The sequence below is a fragment of the Erythrolamprus reginae genome, chromosome 4, assembly GCF_031021105.1.
Source record: "Erythrolamprus reginae isolate rEryReg1 chromosome 4, rEryReg1.hap1, whole genome shotgun sequence".
Taxonomy (NCBI): Eukaryota; Metazoa; Chordata; class Lepidosauria; order Squamata; family Dipsadidae; genus Erythrolamprus; species Erythrolamprus reginae.
Window position 1 is genome coordinate 45,410,320 of NC_091953.1, and position 19,647 is coordinate 45,429,966.

General features: G+C 37.6%; 1 protein-coding gene across 3 annotated transcripts in view; it reads left to right on the plus strand.

The window, feature by feature from the left end:
* The window catches only part of ILDR2 (immunoglobulin like domain containing receptor 2), a 76,583-nt gene that overhangs the window by 34,832 nt on the left and 22,104 nt on the right, over positions 1 to 19,647 (plus strand). For 2 of the 3 annotated variants that reach the window (XM_070750193.1, XM_070750192.1), the window contains exons 4-6: positions 8,532 to 8,588; positions 10,683 to 10,829; positions 15,992 to 16,168. In XM_070750193.1, coding sequence (XP_070606294.1) covers positions 8,532 to 8,588; positions 10,683 to 10,829; positions 15,992 to 16,168 — 381 coding nt within the window. The remainder of the gene's footprint in view (positions 1 to 8,531; positions 8,589 to 10,682; positions 10,830 to 15,991; positions 16,169 to 19,647) is intronic. The other variant, XM_070750191.1, reaches the window with a different exon arrangement.

Sequence of the window (19,647 nt, forward strand, 5' to 3'; positions counted from 1 at the left end):
TTACTCAGCTATTCTGGTTCTCTATAAATTAGGTTTAAGACTTCAAAGGTTTTCTTTAAAAAATGATGGGTATATACTTAAAATCGTATCAGGGAAACTGGTTTGATGTCTTCTGATGCTGTACTTTGATTTGGAACTAACACATGAACAGTTTGTGATCTGTTTTATAGTAATCTCCTAGCTACTTCTTTGCTGTCATAACTGAGCTCATATAATTGCTTGTACCAATAACACAGTAACATTGATTTCTTTATGTTTCACATGATAATATACATGGATATTTTAACAATGAAGAAATCACTAGAGTGGCAGAAATCAATAAATTAATGTCCTATTTCATTAGACCATACAGGCCAACTATGTTTTTCTCTTTAATATTGCCAATGTCTTTGGCATTTGGATCTCTTAGCACATCTTGCTTGCATATTCAGTCAGTTTAAGATTGAACTTGACCATAAAACTGATTAACCTCCTCTTCTGCATCAGTGTCCAAAACATCAAAAATTTGGATTAAAGATCATAATAGAAGTTTTTTTTAATTAAGTTTGATTATTCAATAATAATCTTTCCTTGCTATATCCTTTCTGATTATGAAAGCAAAATCTCTCTATTTTATTGTATATGTCCTAAATATTCAACAGTATAATCTTCTGACCAAAAGTGTCCAATTCTAATCAATGTCAATGGACTGTATGTATAGTCTAGTCATTACATCTTTTGTAATGTTAAGTTTTCCTTGGAATATGCTTATGTTCTAGGTTCTGTATTTCTGGCTTTTCTTTTTCATTTCCTACATGCAACATCAGCAAATAGACTTTTTGAAAGTTTTATTCCTGATAAAACTAATGATAACTTTAAGTCTGTCTGATTCATGGGCTTGGAATGAGATAATGGCAACATCATAGGACCAAGGAAGAAAATAAGTGTTGCTAGTACAAGCTTGTCATCAGCTTACAACTGCAATTGGGATTGGAATCTCAGTCATTGAGCAAAGCTAACTGATATGGCCATTGATTGCTTAAATCAATGACCACAATCCTAGCCCACTCAAAGTTGTAATCATTAAGTGATCTCCCAGGTTGTTAAGTGGACAGAGAGAAAAACTTTGTGGAGAATTCAGGTCCTCTCTATGCACAGAAGGGAACTCTTGGAAAAGAACTGAACTGCAAGAATAGACTTCAGATCTTTAGGATCTGAGGTATTTGTCCACCCTGCCAAAGGAGTTTGTATCTTCTCTATGTACAGAAGAGAACTGTTCAGTGGATTGCAGGAATAGAGCTCTAATCGCTGTAAGTTCACACAGATGGCCAAATATCTAGATTGCAATAGTGTGACTGTAGGGATGGACACAACAATTTTTATAAATACCCAAAAGTCCTTTATGAGTTAAAAAGTCATACTCCATACACCGCCTAGAGACTGCAAGGAGTTGTGCGGCTTAAAAGTTAAAATAAATAAATAAATAAACAAGGCATCCTTTCTTAGGCTAACATAGTTTTGAGCAGTCATGAAGCAACAGTCATAACTCGACAACTTTGTATGATTATGCCATAGTTAGCTACATTTGGGGATATCGCCATTGAGAAACAGAGATAAAGATTATATCATGAATCAGATTTGTTGTTATAGGAGATTAAGGAAATAATTTTAACAATATTTTTATTAGTGAAACTATATTACTTGGTGACAGGAACCTTGAATACGATATATTGGTACCTCCAGCAACTTTTTGCAACAATATCTATTTTTTATTGTCCAGAAGCAATATTTTCTTTAATTGGAAGTGATATACAAACAAAGATTGTGCACATGTATAGCTAAATTATACTTTTCAGCTGTCCTGAATCGATGTCCTTCGTCTGAAACCGGACCACTTCTGAAAATAGCTACAACAAATTGGAATTTTAGGTCAGCTACTTTTAAAAAGTATTTCTTGATAATTAAGGGTGAGGAACCAATATTGAATTACATAAGCTCTTCAAAAGATATTTACTTCTTCATGTGACTGTTAGTTCAACATACATTGATAAGTACAAAAGAGCAACCGAATGATAGTGTTAGAAATGACAAAATAAACTTGGTTCGATTAAAAACTAAGAGTATCTATTGGAAAGAAACAATAATAATAATATCAATTTGCAAAGAGCGGTGGATCTTTTAGCATGACCTCAAATTGAGGTTTGAGCCAAACCCACACTTAAAATTTCAAAAGCATTACATTTTATAGATTCTATCTCGATGCCGTCCCCCACCCCCATGGCCTTCCTATTGGATACAGTCACTGATCACAGCTACTCCGTAAAGCCTCAAAGACAACAGCATCTCTGACCTGTTCATCAACACCTTCCCATCTCATAAAATATTTTGGATATTTCATAACATTTTTTCAAGCTTTTGTGGATGCCTTGTGATTAAATCAATCCCCCCCCCCCCAATGGTCCGTGGATCACCAGTTAAGAACCATTTGTCTTGGTAATTGCTACACTCTGATTTGAATCAAATTTTTCTAAACATTCCAAACTGACATCTATTCTGCCGGGCTCTCTGGTAGGAGCCTCCTGAAAATTCAAGGGTACAAATTTCAGACACACACATGTTTAAAAATTCAAAACAATGTCCTTTATCACAAAATTCAAAATAAACTAATTTTGTTTTGCAAAGAACACTCGTCCCAAAACAACTGGGTAGTCTGTATAATTTCCCTTAGGCAGTCATTAAGTACTTAGCTAGCAGCTGTGAAGAAACTTCACACCCCTTCTTCTTCCAACGAAGTGAGACACACACACACACACACGTTGCTCTGCTTTGGTTTAAAAGGCGTGAAAAAATCAACAAACAAAGTCCAGAAAACAGCAACACATGATTCCTGAAGAACTGTGATCAGATACTCTTTCACAACAGCCAAACCCACATGCTGCTATTTAAAGCAGCAGCCCTAATTACTGGAGCCCCACCGAACCACAGGTGGCCTCATTTTCTCTTGTAATAATTCTTCAGTTGTTGTCTCCTATGCATCACTCTACGCATGCGTGGATGTGTCATTAATTCTTGTTCAGAATCCAAGGATGATACAGATGATTGATCTCCTCCTGGGCTGTCTGCCAAACTCCCCTCTTCCCTGTCACTCATGATTCCTTGGTCAGAGGAGGCTTCATCGGCAGATTCCATCGGGAGCAAAACAGGCCTGCGGCATGTGGATGTCTCCCCCACATCCACCTGCACATTCCTTGGGGCAGGAGCTGGGCCAGAGCTAACCACAACAACATCTTGATCATAATGTATTTGATTTTGATCTGATTCCTGACTGAAAACTGATTTGGGGTGATAATTCTAAAGCTTATGCTTAAGATATCACAATTCCCAATTTGTATAAATTGTAATAAATTATATCCAGAGGGCCTCATTCAGAAGAACATCAGAGTTCTATTCTGAAAATTCTACATTTGCTGATTCTTTCCTTGATTTGGTATTCTCTCCTCCCCAAGGAATAAACCTATGGAAATATCATGTAGTCACAGCTGTTTTATTGTTTCAAAGTATCGTTTTTAATTGTTAAAAATGCTTCCACTTTCTCATATCGTATTTCCAGCAGCTTTGGAACATTTCCTACCCTAATCAATGTGTGTTCTTTTGTCCTTTTTATATATTTTTGGTTCACGTGTGGCTCATCCCTGTGGGAGGAAAGTTGGCCTTCAATTAGCAAGCATTCATGACAAGCCTGTGTGTTATCTACCCTTCTGTTGCTGTGGAAACCACCGGTATTAAAAAGAATGGCTGGGTCAGCTTTAGACTTTTTCAGCAGCCTACTTAACAGTGGTTATTAAAAATGAGGATCAGGGGAGGAGAATTACACACCGGTAGGGAGAAGGGTTATCACTAAATTAATTCAGTGCATAAGGGGGGGGGAGAGATTGTGGCAGAATTACTTAGGTTTTATTTTAAAACAGGTTGGCTATTGGGAGACATGACACATTCAAATATTCTAGCAGTTTCAGATTTAGGCTGTTGCTTTTCTATCCAGCCTTTTGCTGAAATGGTTAATTTAAAAAAGAACTTTAGTGAATTCCATTACAGATTTTATTTCTCAGAACAGTGGTGAGAAGAGATCTGTGAAACCAGAAAAGAAAATAGTTTTTCAGAAGGTGTGTACAGTGCCTGGAGAACATTGTATTTTTGGAAGCAGCTATTATTCTCTCTTGGGAGTGGAACATCCTGGCAGTCCTGACTACAGTAATATGGTTGTTTGCTAAGACTTGCCAAAACATGAATAAATAATATTATTTTGTTTTAAACTGATCACAATTTAGGAGTATTTAGGATGATAATTTTCCAAATCTTGAGATATTTTGCATCAATTTTATTGTATTCTTCATTTTCTGTTGGTCTTTGCTCTATTGCAACTGCAAGCCAGATGTTTAAGTGCAACCAAGATTCATAAGTAGCCATTCTTAGTTTATAACTTTTTATAGTTTTTAAGTTAATCTTGGCAGAGTCAAACTAAATGAAGCTGTATTCCCTTCCAAGACCTTTCCTGCTTTGCTATTCCTGTCATATTTCCTGTCAAAATTTTCACATCCTCTCCAGCTGCTGTCTTATTTAATGGGAAAAATAGAGCTATTAGGAAGAAAAATAATTTTTGAAAGTTGCAGTTAAATTAACAAAATATATTGCACAGTGGATGAGAAAGTAATATTTCATAGTGAGACAAATGTTTCCTATCTTTACAACAGTTCTTAGGAAAAGGAAAGTATTTGAAGTTGGAGCATGGATTCTCATTCATTCATTCATTCATTCATTCATTCATTCATTCATTCATTCAGTCAGTCAGTCAGTCAGTCAGTCAGTCAGTCAGTCAGTCAGTCAGTCAGTTAGTTAGTCCAATGCACAATGAGGGTTTTAGTGGGTATATATCTATATACACATAGTAAAATACATGATGAAGGTTATAGAGGAGATACTCATAGTAAAATATATCTAAGAAATAATAGAAAAGAAGATATAGTAATAGAACATATCAATGAAAGAATAGAAGAAGAGATATAGGAATAGAAGAAAGTTATAGGAGATATAGGAGAGCAATAGGACAGGGGATGGAAGGCACTCTAGTGCACTTGTACTCGCCCCTTACTGACCTCTTAGGAATCTGGATAGGTCAACCGTAGATAATCTAAGGGTAAAGTGTTGGGGGTTTGGGGATGACACTATGGAGTCCAGTAATAAGTTCCACGCTTCGACAACTCGGTTACTGAAGTCATTTTTTACAGTCAAGTTTGGAGCGGTTAATATTAAGTTTAAATCTGTTGTGTGCTCTTGTGTTGTTGTAGTTGAAGCTGACGTAGTTGCCGACAGGCAGGCCGTTGCAGCATATGATCTTGTGGGCAATACTTAGATCTTGTTTAAGGCGTCTTAGTTCTAAACTTTCTAGGCCCAGGATTGAAAGTCTAGTCTCATAGGGTATTCTATTTCGAATGGAGGAGTGAAGGGCTCTTCTGGTGAAGTATCTTTGGACATTTTCAAGGGTGTTAATGTCTGAGGTGCGAAATGGGTTCCAAACAGATGAGCTGTATTTGAGGATAGGTCTGGCAAAAGTTTTGTAAGCTCTGGTAAGTAGTGTGAGATTGCCAGAGCAGAAGCTACGTAGGATTAGGTTTACAACTCTTGAAGCCTTCTTGGCTATATTGTTGCAGTGGGCTTTGGCACTTAAATCTTTTGTTATTAGTATACCAAGGTCTTTAACCAAGTGGGGATTATCTGTGATAATTTGATTATTCAGTTCGTATTTGGAGTTCAGATTCTTCTTCCCAATGTGTAGGACAGAGCATTTGCTAGTTGAGATTTGGAGTTGCCATGTGTTAGACAACTCAGAAACAGTGTCAAGGTCTTTTTGGAGAGTAGTTGTGTTATGTTCTCTGTCTTCAATCTCCAAAAGAGAAATGACTGAGGTCTATTATCTCAAAAAGCCCCCAAACAAAGCAAATACATATTTGCTTCTTAAAATATGCAAAATGCAGGAGAAGTAATAGTAAGAAGGCTTATGCTTGGCTAAGCCATGGAGGGATTAAGTACTGGCTTACTGTATGTCTATCATTTTCCTAGCAACTCCAAATCTTTTTCTCACTGTGTTTTATTTGGATTGGTAGCATACTATCCACAGATATTTACAGCATTCCCTGAAACAAGGTTCAAAGTTTGAATTAAAAAATAATAATTGAAATAGTTTCTGCATTTTTACTCATCACAATCTGTTAAGAGTTTTGAACATCTGAGACTTGGAAAAGTGCTGATCAACTGATTAGTTTACTTGGGGGGAAAAACTGCTGCCATACAATCAAATATCTGTGAAATAAATGCAATATTCTCATATTAACACTTGTAAATATGTCAAATTTGTCAAACTTTTTAAAAAAGTTTTACAATTGGCTTTGTACGTTAAAAAATAGTCTTTCCGCAAATGCCAGCCAGAGTGGCTTTTCTATAAACTGATACATTTTGTTCTCTTGCAATTTAGCAACCCAAGATAAGAAAGTTCTTCAAGGACAGAGAACAAAGAATACTTAAGTGATACAGTATTCCTCACAGTAAAAAAAAAAAAAAAAACCTATAGAGAAACATTTTTCTATATGGGGAGGATATTTTTTGGCTATACTGTACAGTATTTCAATCAAAACTTAAAAGACATTAAAAAAAATAAGCTCCAAACTTTTCGCTAATTAATAAAATGCAGAATCCCTGTAGTGAAAGTCCAATATAAATGTAAATCAAGACATTTTCAGTACCCAAGAACATTCATTCATTCATTCATTCATTCATTCATTCATTCATTCATTCATTCATTCCTCAAACATGTATAGGATAGTAGTAGTTTGTATAAACATAATTTTAAAAAGTAATGTTAAAAGAGGACAATTGGTAATCACTGTGGTGCACTTACGCACGCCCCTTAGAGACCTCTTGGAAACAGGGAGAGGTCGACTCTAGACAGTCTCAGGTTAAAGGTTTTGGGTTTGGGGAAGAAATCACAGATTCAGGTAGTACATTCAAGGCATTGATCACTCTATTGCTGAAGTTGTATTTTCTGCAGTCGAGTTTGGAATGGTTTATATTTAGTTTGAATCTATTATTGCTGTGGTTGAAGTAGTCATTAACAGGAAGGACATTTTGGTATATGATTTTATGAAAAACATTTAAATCTGATTGGAGGTGACGTACTTGTAAATTGTCTAATGCCGGTATTTCAAATCTGGTGGAATAAGGCATTTTGTTGCGAATGGAAGATTGAAGAAATCTTCTGGTGAAATATTTCTAGACTCTCTTGGTTGTATTAATGTCTGTTATGCAGTGCGGATTCCAGACAGGTGAGCTGTATTTCAGAATTGGTCTAACAAATGTTTTGTAAGCTCTGGTTAGCAATGTAATATTGCCAGAGAAGAAGTTACCTAAGATTAGATTAACAACTCTTAGTGCATTTTTGGCAATGTTGTTACAGTGGGCTCTAGCACTTAGGACGTTGGATATGAGTACATGCTATAACTTCCTTATGGAAAAGGAATAGTTATTCAAAACAGCAAAGTAGATTCCTCAAAAAGGGACAGAGAAAACAGATAAAGTCTAGCAGGGAATTAAAATAAGTCAGCGTTCAACCAGTCGCTTAACCTTTAAAGATAAAAAGCAAAGTAAAATAAAACCCAGTTATAATCCAGTCTTGCTTTAAAAAATGAACAGTCAAGAGGAAAAGTTGGGTCACCTGACTTTCTGGCCTCTTCTATTGGGAATTACAATCTTCAAGATTCCTCTTCCCAGGTTGGGTCAATGGTCATCTTGGGTCATTTCTAAGTGCTTCCTTTGAAATCCAAGGAGCAACATTGCCAAAGAGCCAACTTTGGCAGCAAAATCAGTAGATCATTGGCAGGAGAGAAAAATCCTCTTAATGTTCAGCAGACACCTTGTGGGAAGATTATGCAAAGGAAAATCTTGATATGGTAAAAGAGCAATTACTGTATTTCCCGCATTCTTGCGCTGATGACAACCTAATTAAGCCAAAATGAAGTTGCTTCCTGGTTAGTTAAGATAAAGCATATGGTATTAAGATCTACCTAAGCTGTGTGTAAAATTTTGCCAGTGAAACTTAATGAAAGACAAGACAAAGTTATCCATGCTGGACCAAATATACAATGCAGAACAGAACAACAATATTCATACATACAGTAAGTTCAACCTAATGTGGACAGTATTGTGGGTAACCTTTGACAAACTTAGGTAACTATAGTATAGTATCTGCCAAAGCCTTATGGTACCAGATAGCATATTGAAGCATTATATATGGAATATTATAATAATCTGTTACAATATGTAAAATAGTAAGCATTTCATCACATGCATTCATTAGAAACAAAGCAGAGATGGTCAGTATTCTAAAACAGCATATATAGCCCTTACACCATGCAATTCTATGAACTTAATGTGAAGACAAAGAATGGGAAGTGATTTTCCTGCACTAACTTCCTTCTTTCCATCCTTCTGGTCTTTTCTAGGTAGGACAGGGATGCTTGCTGGTCTCTTACCCACTTTTGCTGTGGATATTATGTCAGGTACTCTGCCATCTAACACTTTCTGTTCTTCTGTTTTCTACTGCACCTTATTTGTGAATTTATTCCCTGCTTTTTAATCAGTAACCTCTTCAATAACTTTTTGCAATTTTTTTGGGGGGGGGTGTGGTGGTAGTAGAAGGGAGTGGTGAGGTTGTTAACAGGTCAAGATGAGATGTAAAAAGAGTGTTTCATTGATTTATTAATTACATTTATATCTTGCCTCCCCTCCAAATAATTCAGAGGCGAGGATTGTATAAGTGAACATGGATACTTAACGGGAAGTATGTTTATGTTCTAAATCAGGGGTAGTGGGTCCTAAAACTCTTTGCTACTGGTTTGCAAACACACGCGCAATGCTGAAGAATTCCGGGGGTGGAAGTCCACAAATCATAAAGTTGCTAAGGTTGGAGACCCCAATTCTAAATACTATTTCAAGTATACAAACTTTCTTCTTCAAATGATTACTATAATTTATATAATTCAGGCAAATATTAAGATCAGGGTTGAATGAATTTCAAATGCTAGCGATGTATGCATGTCAACCCTAAGCCTCATTTTATAGGTTACAAGTATCGTTTCACACCATGCTCAGTAAGAAAATTTACAATATTTAGAGATAAAATTTACTGTATTCTTAAAATAATGTTCCCATTTAAAACATTAAAAAAATATATTTTCATGGGTGAGTTGCTTGGGTCTACTTTCTTTTGCATTATCATCTTCCCTGCTTTGGCCTTCCTATTTAAAAAAAAAAGATTCTAGCAACATAAAAACTGGCCATTCTTATCTCACACCATATTCAGAGCAGATTTTACCAGTATGTTTGTTTTTTATTGAGATGTATTGGTTTTCATTCCAAGCAAGAATGATGGCTGCCTAGTCATTTTATTTCAATATCAGCATTTGTGGACAGCATCATACTAGGGAATTTTGATTCCATTACTAGCCTTTTATATCTAGCCTATTATAATTATACCAGCGTACAACAATAGGATCTATATATTCTAGTATAAATATACATTAATAAATAATTGTTAGATTTTTTTTCCTGGTCTTTTAAAAATGCCTACTTGATAAAAACCTACTTTAAAAAAATCTAATGGTTCTTTTTCAACACTACAGGCTTCTTCATTAAGCTAATAAAGTTATAATTTTAGTTACATAAAATAGTCATCCTTTTAGGTTGTATTCAACTTAAGGATACCTTACTTTCTATTGACATTTAGAAAGACCATGAAGCTGAATTTCAGCTGTTGAGGTGCCAAACAATAAAGGAATAACTGGCCTGGGGATGGTTATTTTCAAGTTTAATTATTGACAGAAGAGAATGTTGTAACTCTGGATTAGACTATGGGATCCTTGGTGTCCTCTGAACTTGGTAGTTTTCTTGCAGTTGTCTTACCTAGTAACTGATGATCTTACCCAGTTAGGTAATGAAAAAGCTGCAAAGATATCATCAGGATGGTGCCAGATAGCATCCACACTGCACAAATTGATTATTTCTGTAAGATATCTTTTATTACGACTGTTTATGATTTGGCAACTTTATGATGTTTGAATGATTGCAGATTATATTACACTGTTTTTATTATGTCATTATTATCAAATTAATTATTTTATTCATTATTTCATTGCTGAATGTATTTCAAAATAATCCTCATACTTTAACTTCAGTTATATTCTAGATGGAAATCCTCACCCCTCTCCATGCCCCTTTGTTTGGCTGTTCATTCAGCTAACAAATTCAAATTTCAACTAGCAGAACAAATGGCCATTTGAAATGAGCAAAAAGAGGATTTTGAGCTTTTCATTTCACACATTTGTGTGTCATTATATTGCCATTCTCCTTGATTACACTATACACAGTGTATTACTCCTGATAGACCCTCTCAGGAAATACTCTTCTGTATTAAATAGTTCTAGACCTCCTTTTCATTTAAACTTATCAAATAAGTATCACGGGTTAAAGATTAGCCTTTGTTTTCAGCATATGTATTGTGTAATCCATTTTTTTATTTGTATTTCATTGATCAATTAATCAGTATTGGTTGACACCTCCAACTTTCCATTCATGTATCTTCTTTTTGTTTACAGAATGGATGTTTGTAGCCTTGGTGATCCTGGGGGTTTTCCTTTTCTTTCTCCTGGTTGGCATTTGCTGGTGCCAATGCTGTCCTCATAACTGCTGCTGTTACATTCGTTGTCCTTGCTGTCCAGATACCTGCTGCTGTCCACGAGCATGTGAGTAACTGTATACAGTGCAGATCAAAGTGCGAACAAATCTTTCATCAAGATACAGTGGTACCTCAGTTCTCGACCACAATTCGTTCTAGAAGTGTGGTCAAGAACCGATTTGGTCGAGTACCAAATTAACTTATCCCATAGGAAATAATGGAAATGGATTTAATTGGTTCCCAGCCCCTATTGACTCGCTGGGAACCAATTAAATCTATTTTCTTTATTTCCTGTGGGATGAAAAATCTGAGGAGCTCTATAGTCTAAGTGCTCCCAGCTGCAGGAAGAGTGGGGGCGGCTGCAATCCCGGCAGCTTCGGGGGGCTTCTTTCCTCAGTGCTTCATCTTGTTACCTGTAGGCAGCTGCACCAACTTTCTCCTTCCTGGTGGTGGCAACGGAGGCGGCTTCCCTTCGAGTAGCAACAGCGCCGGGAACATCACGTAATGAAGGGAAGCCGCTGGAGCGGCGGCAACTGCTGAGATGGCTCCGGCGGCTTCCCTTCATCATGGGACATTCCCGGTGCTGTTGCTCATCGAAGGGAAGCCGCCGCCGTTGCTGCCGCCGGGAAGGAGAAAGTTGGTGCAGCTGCCTACAGGTAACAAGATGAAGTACTGAGGAAAGGATGCTCCCCGAAGCTCCTGGGATTGCAGCCGCTCCTGGCGGCAACATTTCAGATAATTAACAAAATTTTCTGTGGCTGTTCGGTATCCAAATTTTTGTTCGGATACCGAAGGAAATTTTTGCTGAAAATTTTGTTCGGTATCTGAAATGTATGACAACCAAGGCATTCAAGAACCGAGGTACCACTGTACATTGTCTAGTATGTTTCTTTATATAAATAAAAAATTATGAGCTAAGAACTGTGGTGGCTCAGTGGTTAGAATGCAGTACTGTAGACTACTTCTGTGGACTGCCGACTGCCAGCAGTTCGACAGTTCAGTTTTCATCGATTTTCAAGGTTGACTCAGTCTTCCAACTTTCCGAGATCGGTAAAATGAGGACCCAGATTGTTGGGGGCAATATGCTGACTCTGTAAACCCATTAAAGAGGACTGTAAAGCACTGTGAAGCGGTATGTAAGTCTAAGTGCTATTGCTATTCATGGGATTGAAAACTATAGTTAGAGTACATACAGTATAAAAATCAGTATAAAGAGCTAAAACGTAAATTATCTGGCCTCTAAATTTGGGGACGTTTGCCCAGGTTCGCCTGGTGCACCAGTTGTGGCCCTATATGGACCGGGACTCACTGCTCACAGTCACTCATGCCCTCATCACCTCGAGATTCGACTACTGTAATGCTCTCTACATGGGGCTACATTTGAAAAGTGCTTGGAAACTTCAGATCATGCAGAATGCAGTTGCGAGAGCAATCATGGGCTTCCCCAGGTATGCCCATGTTACACCAATACTGCATTGGTTGCCGATCAATTTCTGGTCACAATTCAAAGTGTTGGTTATGACTTATAAAGCCCTTCATGGCATTGGACCAGAATATCTCTGGGACCGCCTTCTGCCGCATGAATCCCAGCGACCGATTAGGTCCCACAGAGTTGGCCTTCTCCGGGTCCCGTCGACTAAACAATGTCGGCTGGCGGGTCCCAGGGGAAGAGCCTTCTCTGTGGTGGCCCTGACTCTCTGGAACCAGTTCCCCCCGGAGATTATAACTTCCCCCACCCTCCTTGCCTTCTGTAAACTCCTTAAAACTCACCTCTGCATTCAGGCATGGGGGAATTGAGGCATCTCCCCCCCTCGGGCCTATACAATTTGTGTATGGTATGTCTGGTTTAATAATGGGGTTTTAAAATGTTTTTAAAAAATTTATTAGATTTGTTATGAATTGTTTTATTGTATGTTGTGAGCCCCGAGTCTACGGAGAGGGGCGGCATACAAATCTAATAAATAATAATAATAATAATAATAATAATAATAACAAAAATGTTGTTACTCATGGAATAGCAACAAGATATTCCCAGTCCAAGTGAAACCATGTTTAACTAGTTATGTATAATTACTGGAGGTTGAACCAGGGCCTGGTTCCTCTTACCTCCATACCAGTGTGCTGCATGCACATCGCAATGTTTTGCGTGCACTGCAAAAATTGTGCACAGGAGAACATTCCCTCACAGAATTTTGCTTCCGCACATGTGCAAGAGCAAAAAAAAGAGGCAAAAATTAGTAAAAAAATATGGTGCTGGGCAAGGTCTGGCAAAGACAGCACTAGAGCTGTCGCCCACCAATTGCGCAATCGTGGGCCACCATCAGACTACCGCATCGGACCGCATAGGCAAGAACACACCTCTGAGTTGAATAAAGTTGGACTACTTCGTTTCATGACATTTTAGAATACTGTCCCTCAAGTTCAGTAATTTTAAGATGAAAACCTATTGCTGAGATTGGGAATCGTTGCTTTAGAATAGGAGTTCCAACTGTTCTGGTACCAGGAACCTGTTTTGTGGAAAACATTTTTTTCATGGACTGGGGGAGGGAGGAGTGGAGGTGATTTTGCATGTAAACTAAATTCCACATACAGGCAGATAATAATAATAATAATAATAATAATAATAATAATAATAATAATAATAATAATAATAATAATAATTATTATTATTATTATTTAGATTTGTATGCCACCCCTCTCCGAGGACCTGGGGCAGCTCACAGCAATAACAATACAATACAAAACTAATATTAATAAAAACTAGAATTAAAACCCATTAATTTTAAAAAACAATCAATACTACACAGTCATACCACTCTCAAAGGCTACAGTCAGAAAGGGGGGGGAAGGGAATTAATCCTCCCATGCCTGGTGACATAAATGGGTCTTCAACATCTTGCAGAAGGCGAGGAGGGTGAGGGCAATTTGAATCTCCGGGAGGAGTTGATTCCAGAGGGCCAGGGCCACCACAGAGAAGGCTCTTCCCCTATGTCCCACCAAATGACATTGTTTAGTCGACAGGACCCGGAGAAGGCCAACTCTGTGGGCCCTAATCGGCTGCTGGGATTCGTGCGGCAGAAAGCGGTCCTGTAGGTATGATGATGCTTCGCTTGCTTGCTCGCCATTTGCATGGCCTGCTTTTTAACAGGCGATGGACTGCTACTGGTCTGCGGCCCAGGGGTTGGTTACCCCTGCTTTAGAACATTTTAAAAACATATAACTTCCTTTGGCCTTTTGTATAAACAAGTTACTGTTTTGGTTTTTTTATTATTATTATTTAAATTGTTGTATAACTGACTATCAAAGTTTACAATTTATTTTTACTTCTAGTATAAGGATAATGTACCGAATTGTGAGATTTTTTTGGTAGTACATCCAGGTTTTGTTTGTTTTCTTATCTGCAACTCCATAAGCTTTCTCACGAGCTCATCTGAAAGTGTTGAGATCTTTGGAATTAATATGGAGATTGGCAAGGACAATTTGCAGTTTTCTCCGGTTTCAATTAGCAGATATATTAACAGCTAGCACAAAGCCACTATTGGGTGTGACTTTGCAATGTTAACTTTTAAAAGTGTAATTTTTTTTAGGCAGCTGTTTGATTTTTGATGATTTAAAGGTTTTTCATAACATTTCAGCAACTTCAATCAAAGTTGTAGCTAAATAACATTTAAATTTATCTGGCAATTCAGTTAGTTAACAAGAACTGGATTATTTTGCTGCAGAAGATTCTTAATGACTGCGTGTATAAAATAGCACTCATCTTTGTGAATCAAAATTACTATATAGTGAGAAAGAACATTTATATGATTGCTTTGTGCACATTTTTGTTTGAATTAATCCTACTTTGTTACCACATCTGTTCAACAAGTTGTCCTTTTACATTAACTTGAAGATGTCAATGGTAGTAAAGGTAATCTGCTATGAGATTAAGGCAGGAATCACTGATATTGAAAATATCAAATGTGGTCATTGAGTTCAGCCTGTTCCTCAGCAAGAAAGTGGTTGGTTATATTTTGTTTCAAATTCCATTTATATCTTGGACTTGTCTATTCACTTGTTCAAATTTCATTGTAAGATACAATACTGCTCAATTTTGTACAAATGACCAGTTCAGAAAACACATTTCCTTGTGGCACTTGTATGTAAATTGTGTTTTGCAATATCTCCTAGTGAGACTGCTTCTTTAAAATGAGTTCATTAAATTTCCATTTTAATGCTTATTCCCTCATATCCTATTTCCCCCAGGTTTCCAGGATCTAGGAAAAGCTAGTCTGACAGGTCTTCTGAGTTGTGCTCAGCTAATTATTTTAGGTTTTCTATTTCCATTTTCAATGTAGCCTACTGTTGTGGTTGGCTCTGGCCCAGCTCCTGCCCCAGGGAATGTGAAGGTGGAGGCAGGGGAAACGTCAACATGTCCTAGGCCTGGTCAGGGAGTGCAGTTTCCTTGGACGAAGAAGAAGGTGGGGGTGACTTGGAAGAGGGGGGCTTGGCACACAGCCCAGGAAGCCAATCACCATTACCTTCGGTCGATTCGGATGACAAAGTGTTAGACCCACGCAGGCGCAGACTTATGCATCGAAGAGACCAATTGAGGAAATATTACAGGAGATAAGAGAGGCCACTTGTGTTTGGGTGGGGCTCCAATAGTTAGAGCTGCTGCTATAAATAGCAGCGTGCTAGTTTGGCCATTGTGGAAGATTATCTGATCGCAGTCTTCAGGATCGTGCCTCACTGTGTCTGAACTTTGTTTGTGGATTTTTCACGCCTTTGACACCGAAGCAGAGTAAAGTGTGTGTATGTATTTCACTTCATGGGAAGAAGGAGAGCTGTGACGTTTCTTCACAGCTACTAGCTAAGTACTTAAGGACTGATTAAGGGACTTGTACAGCCGACAAGGTTGTTTTGAGGAAGAATGCTCTTTGCAATACAAAAAGGGTGCTTTGTTTCTTTTGAATTTTGTGATAAAGGACATTGTTTTGAATTTTCAAATGTGTGTGTGTCTGAAATTTGTACCAGTGAATTTTCGGGAGGCTTCTAACAGAGAGCCCGGCAGAACACCTACATTCCTGAGATTTCCTCATGGTCTTCAATTCAAATAGAGATCAGATCCAACCCTTCTTCATTTTTCACATTCAGCCAAGATTGATTAAGTGTCACTTGCTAGCTAAATAAGAAAAAGACTGCTGCTGATTGATATATTTTAAGTATTGTTTGTTACTCTTTTTTCAGTGTATGAAGCAGGAAAAGCTGCAAAAGCTGGATATCCTCCAGCAGTCACATCAATCCCAGGTCCATACTGTATCCCTACTGTTTTGGGTAGTGGTGTCCCATCTCATGCTGTCCTTGTGGAGAAGTCACATCTACCTCCCTTGGCACCAAATGAATCTGGTGCAGGAACACAAAATGGTAATCTCTCTCTCCCATTTCTCCCCCTCCCTCTCCCCTCCCTCTCTTGCTCTGATATGTTGCTATGCCACTTCATTTCTGGGATGTTAAAATAATAGAATTGATAACAGAATCAGTTATAATTGAAACACTACTATTTAGAAAAGCCTAGAATGTCCTTATCCTACTTTTATATAGTTAACTGACTGATCAATAAAGTTATTCTAGTGTATTATCTTTTCTCTAAGTGTCAAATGAAGTGCTATATTTTATGACTGTCTAAAAATGAATTTAGGAGTAGTTGTGGCAGATATCTAGTCGGGAATGTTTCTACTTCCAAAGGAATAGGAAAACCATGAAGAAAATTTGAATTCTAGGGTCAGTGAAGATTATGTTCCATTGATGCTGGGATTCCCAGCGCACTCTCTCTGTCAGATGTTACTGAATGGGCAGATGAAATTCAGAGAAAGCTAGAGTAAAGAGAGACAGGTAGAAGTTGACCCAAGCAGGGCTAATGAAGGTGATATGACATTAGTCTTTATTGGTTAGCCCTTTACTTATTTATTGGTTAGCCCTTTATTTATTTATTTGTTTGTTTGTTTATTTGTCATACAAATATAGTATTGTATTGTAGTATGTTTATAGGTATAAAGTAGAGATAGAAAAGATAAAAACTCATTAGGACAGGAACGGTAGGCACAAAGGTGCACTTATGCACGCCCCTTACAGACCTCTTAGAAAAGGTGAGAAGTCCATTGTAGATAATGTAAGGTTGAAGATTTTGGGATTGGGGGAAGAAACAACAGAGTCCAGTAGTGTATTCGAGGCATTGACCACTCTATTGCTCAAATCATATTTTCTGCAGTCTACTTTGGAGCGATTTACGTTTAGTTTGTATCTATTGCATGCTCTTGTGTTGTTGTCGTTAAAGGTGAAGTAGTCGCTAACAGAGAGTACATTGTGATGTATGATTTTATGAACAACAGTTAAATCAGTTCGGAGGCGGCGTAGCTGTAAATTTTCTAAACATAGTAATTGAAGTCTGGAGGAATAAGGTAATTTGTTGCGTGAGGAGGAGTGAAAGACTCTTCTTGTGAAGTCTTTCTGGACTTCTTCAATTGTATTAATGTCTGTTAAGCAGTGTGGATTCCATACAGGTGAGCTGTATTCAAGAATTGGTCTGACAAATGTTTTGTATGCTCTGGTTAGTAGATCAGTGTTTCTAGAGAAGAAGCTGTGTGGAATTAAGTTTGTGACTCTTAGTGCTTTTTTGGCAATGCTGTTGTAGTGGGCTCTGGCACTTAGGTCATTGGAAATGCTCCAAGGTCTTTGACTGAGTGAGGGTCTTCTGTGAGTTCAGTTTGTCCAAGTGTGTATTTAGTATTTGGATTCTTTTTACCAATGTTTAGGACAGAGCATTTGTTGGATGAGATTTGGAATTGCCAGTTGTTAGACCATTCAGCTACATGGTCAAGGTCCTTTTGAAGGGTAGAGGTACTATCGGAGGTATGAAATAGCTTAACATCATCAGCAAAGAGAACTCAATTGCTTGTAATATTGTCATTGTTTATGTAGAGTATAAAGAGAGTAGGTCCTAGGGCACTGCCTTGGGGAATGCCACTGTTAACTGGAGCAGGATTAGATATAGTATTACCTATTTTGACCACCTGTTGTGTGTTTGACAAGAACGCTGATATCCAATTGTGTAGTGCCATAATATTATGAAATGCCATAATATTTTAGTTTCATAAGAGGTTGTCGTGACCTACTGAATCAAAGGCTTTGCAAAAGTTTATGTAGATTGCATCAATTGATTTACTCTGGTCAATTTGGGTAGTCCATATGTTTTTGCAATGTAAAAGTTGCAGGTTGCAGGATATCTTTTTTCTGAAACCAAATTGTTTGTTAAAAAGTAGGTTGTTTGTTTCAGAGTGGAGTGTAATGGGTTGGTTAATAATGGATTCCATGACTTTGCAAGTGACATAGGTCAAGGAAATTGTTCTATAATTTTCAACATTGCTAGGATCACCCTTTTTGCAAATAGGGATGACCGTGGCTAGAGACCAGAGTTTAGGTAGGGAGCTGGTTGTAGAAGATATTTGAAAATTATGCTTAGGGGTTCAGCCAGAGTTGAGGAGAGGTTTTTTTAAGAAATATGCACATAGTCCGGCAGGTCCGATAGATAGAGATGGTTTTAGATTGTGCAGTGATTTCTTAATGATTTCTTCTGTAAAGTCAATTTGTGTTAGATCATTGAAGTTAGTTGGTGTGTGACTAGGAAATGCTGGGCATGAGCTGTTACTATTCACAAAGACAGAGCTGAAGAAGTTGTTAAAGAGGTTGGCTTTAATTGTTTCATCAATATACTCTTTGTCGTTTGATCCCATAAGTGGTGGGATGGATCTAGAGTCTTTAAGTTTGTTGTTTACAAAGTTATAGAAAGCACGAGTGGATTTCATGCGCAGGAGGTTTTCTACTTGTTTGATATGGTAGTTGGTACATTCAGTCTTTTATTTGATGACATAAATTTTTATAGTGGTTTTTAAAGTTTGCAACATAACCTGTTTTGCTTTTATGCCAAAGTAATCCTTTTTTTGGATTGTAGCTTTCTTATTCTTATGGGTAATTTATTTTTTTGGTTTTGGTGTATATTAGTGGTACATGTAATTTTATGACTCTTTGGATCTCGAGCAGAAATATATTGTAATAGTCATCTACAGTGACACAGCTGGAGAATATTGTGTTCCAATCAAGAGATGAGAGGTCAGAGTCTATGTTGTCAGAGTTGGCCTACTTAAAGTTGAAATTGGTTGTTCTGATTTTGGGGTTGTTTATGAGAGGACGTACGTTGAGGCAAAAGTCGATTGTGTTGTGGTCACTGTTAGAAAAGGGTTCTCTTACTTGGATTCCATAAATTGAGTGTAAACTGTTGCAGAAGATGAGATCTAGGCAGTTGTTGAGTCTGGTGTTGTCAGTAACTAGCCCTAGACTAGTGATAGTATTGTAGAGAGTTGAGTAAATTGGTTCAGCTGTGTATTCATTTAGGGACCAGTTAATATGTGGTAGGTTTAGGTCGCCAAGAAATATGATGGGATGTTGGTAGGAGGTTGCCGACATTAGTAGTGAGGTTAACTTGTTCACATGTGAGATGTCATAGTCAGGGGCTCTATAGCATAGGAGGAAGCGGAGTGTGATGTCTGAGGTTAGTTCACAGATGATAGTTTCAGGGAGGTAAAGTTCTTGTTTAACTTGGATTTGCTTTAGGTTTAGTGATTTCTTGTAGAAGATTGCAACACCACCTCCTCTATGGGTTTTGTGATCAGATTGGAAAACATGGTAGTCATTTGTAGTGATAATGGAGTTGGGGAAGGATGTTGTTAACCATATTTCGCATGTAAAAATGATGTCAATTTGGTGGTTTTTAGTAGGAGAAGGAGTTCGAGTATTTTGTTAGCAATGCTTCTTGAGTTTATTAGTTTACATTTAATGTTAGAAGTGGT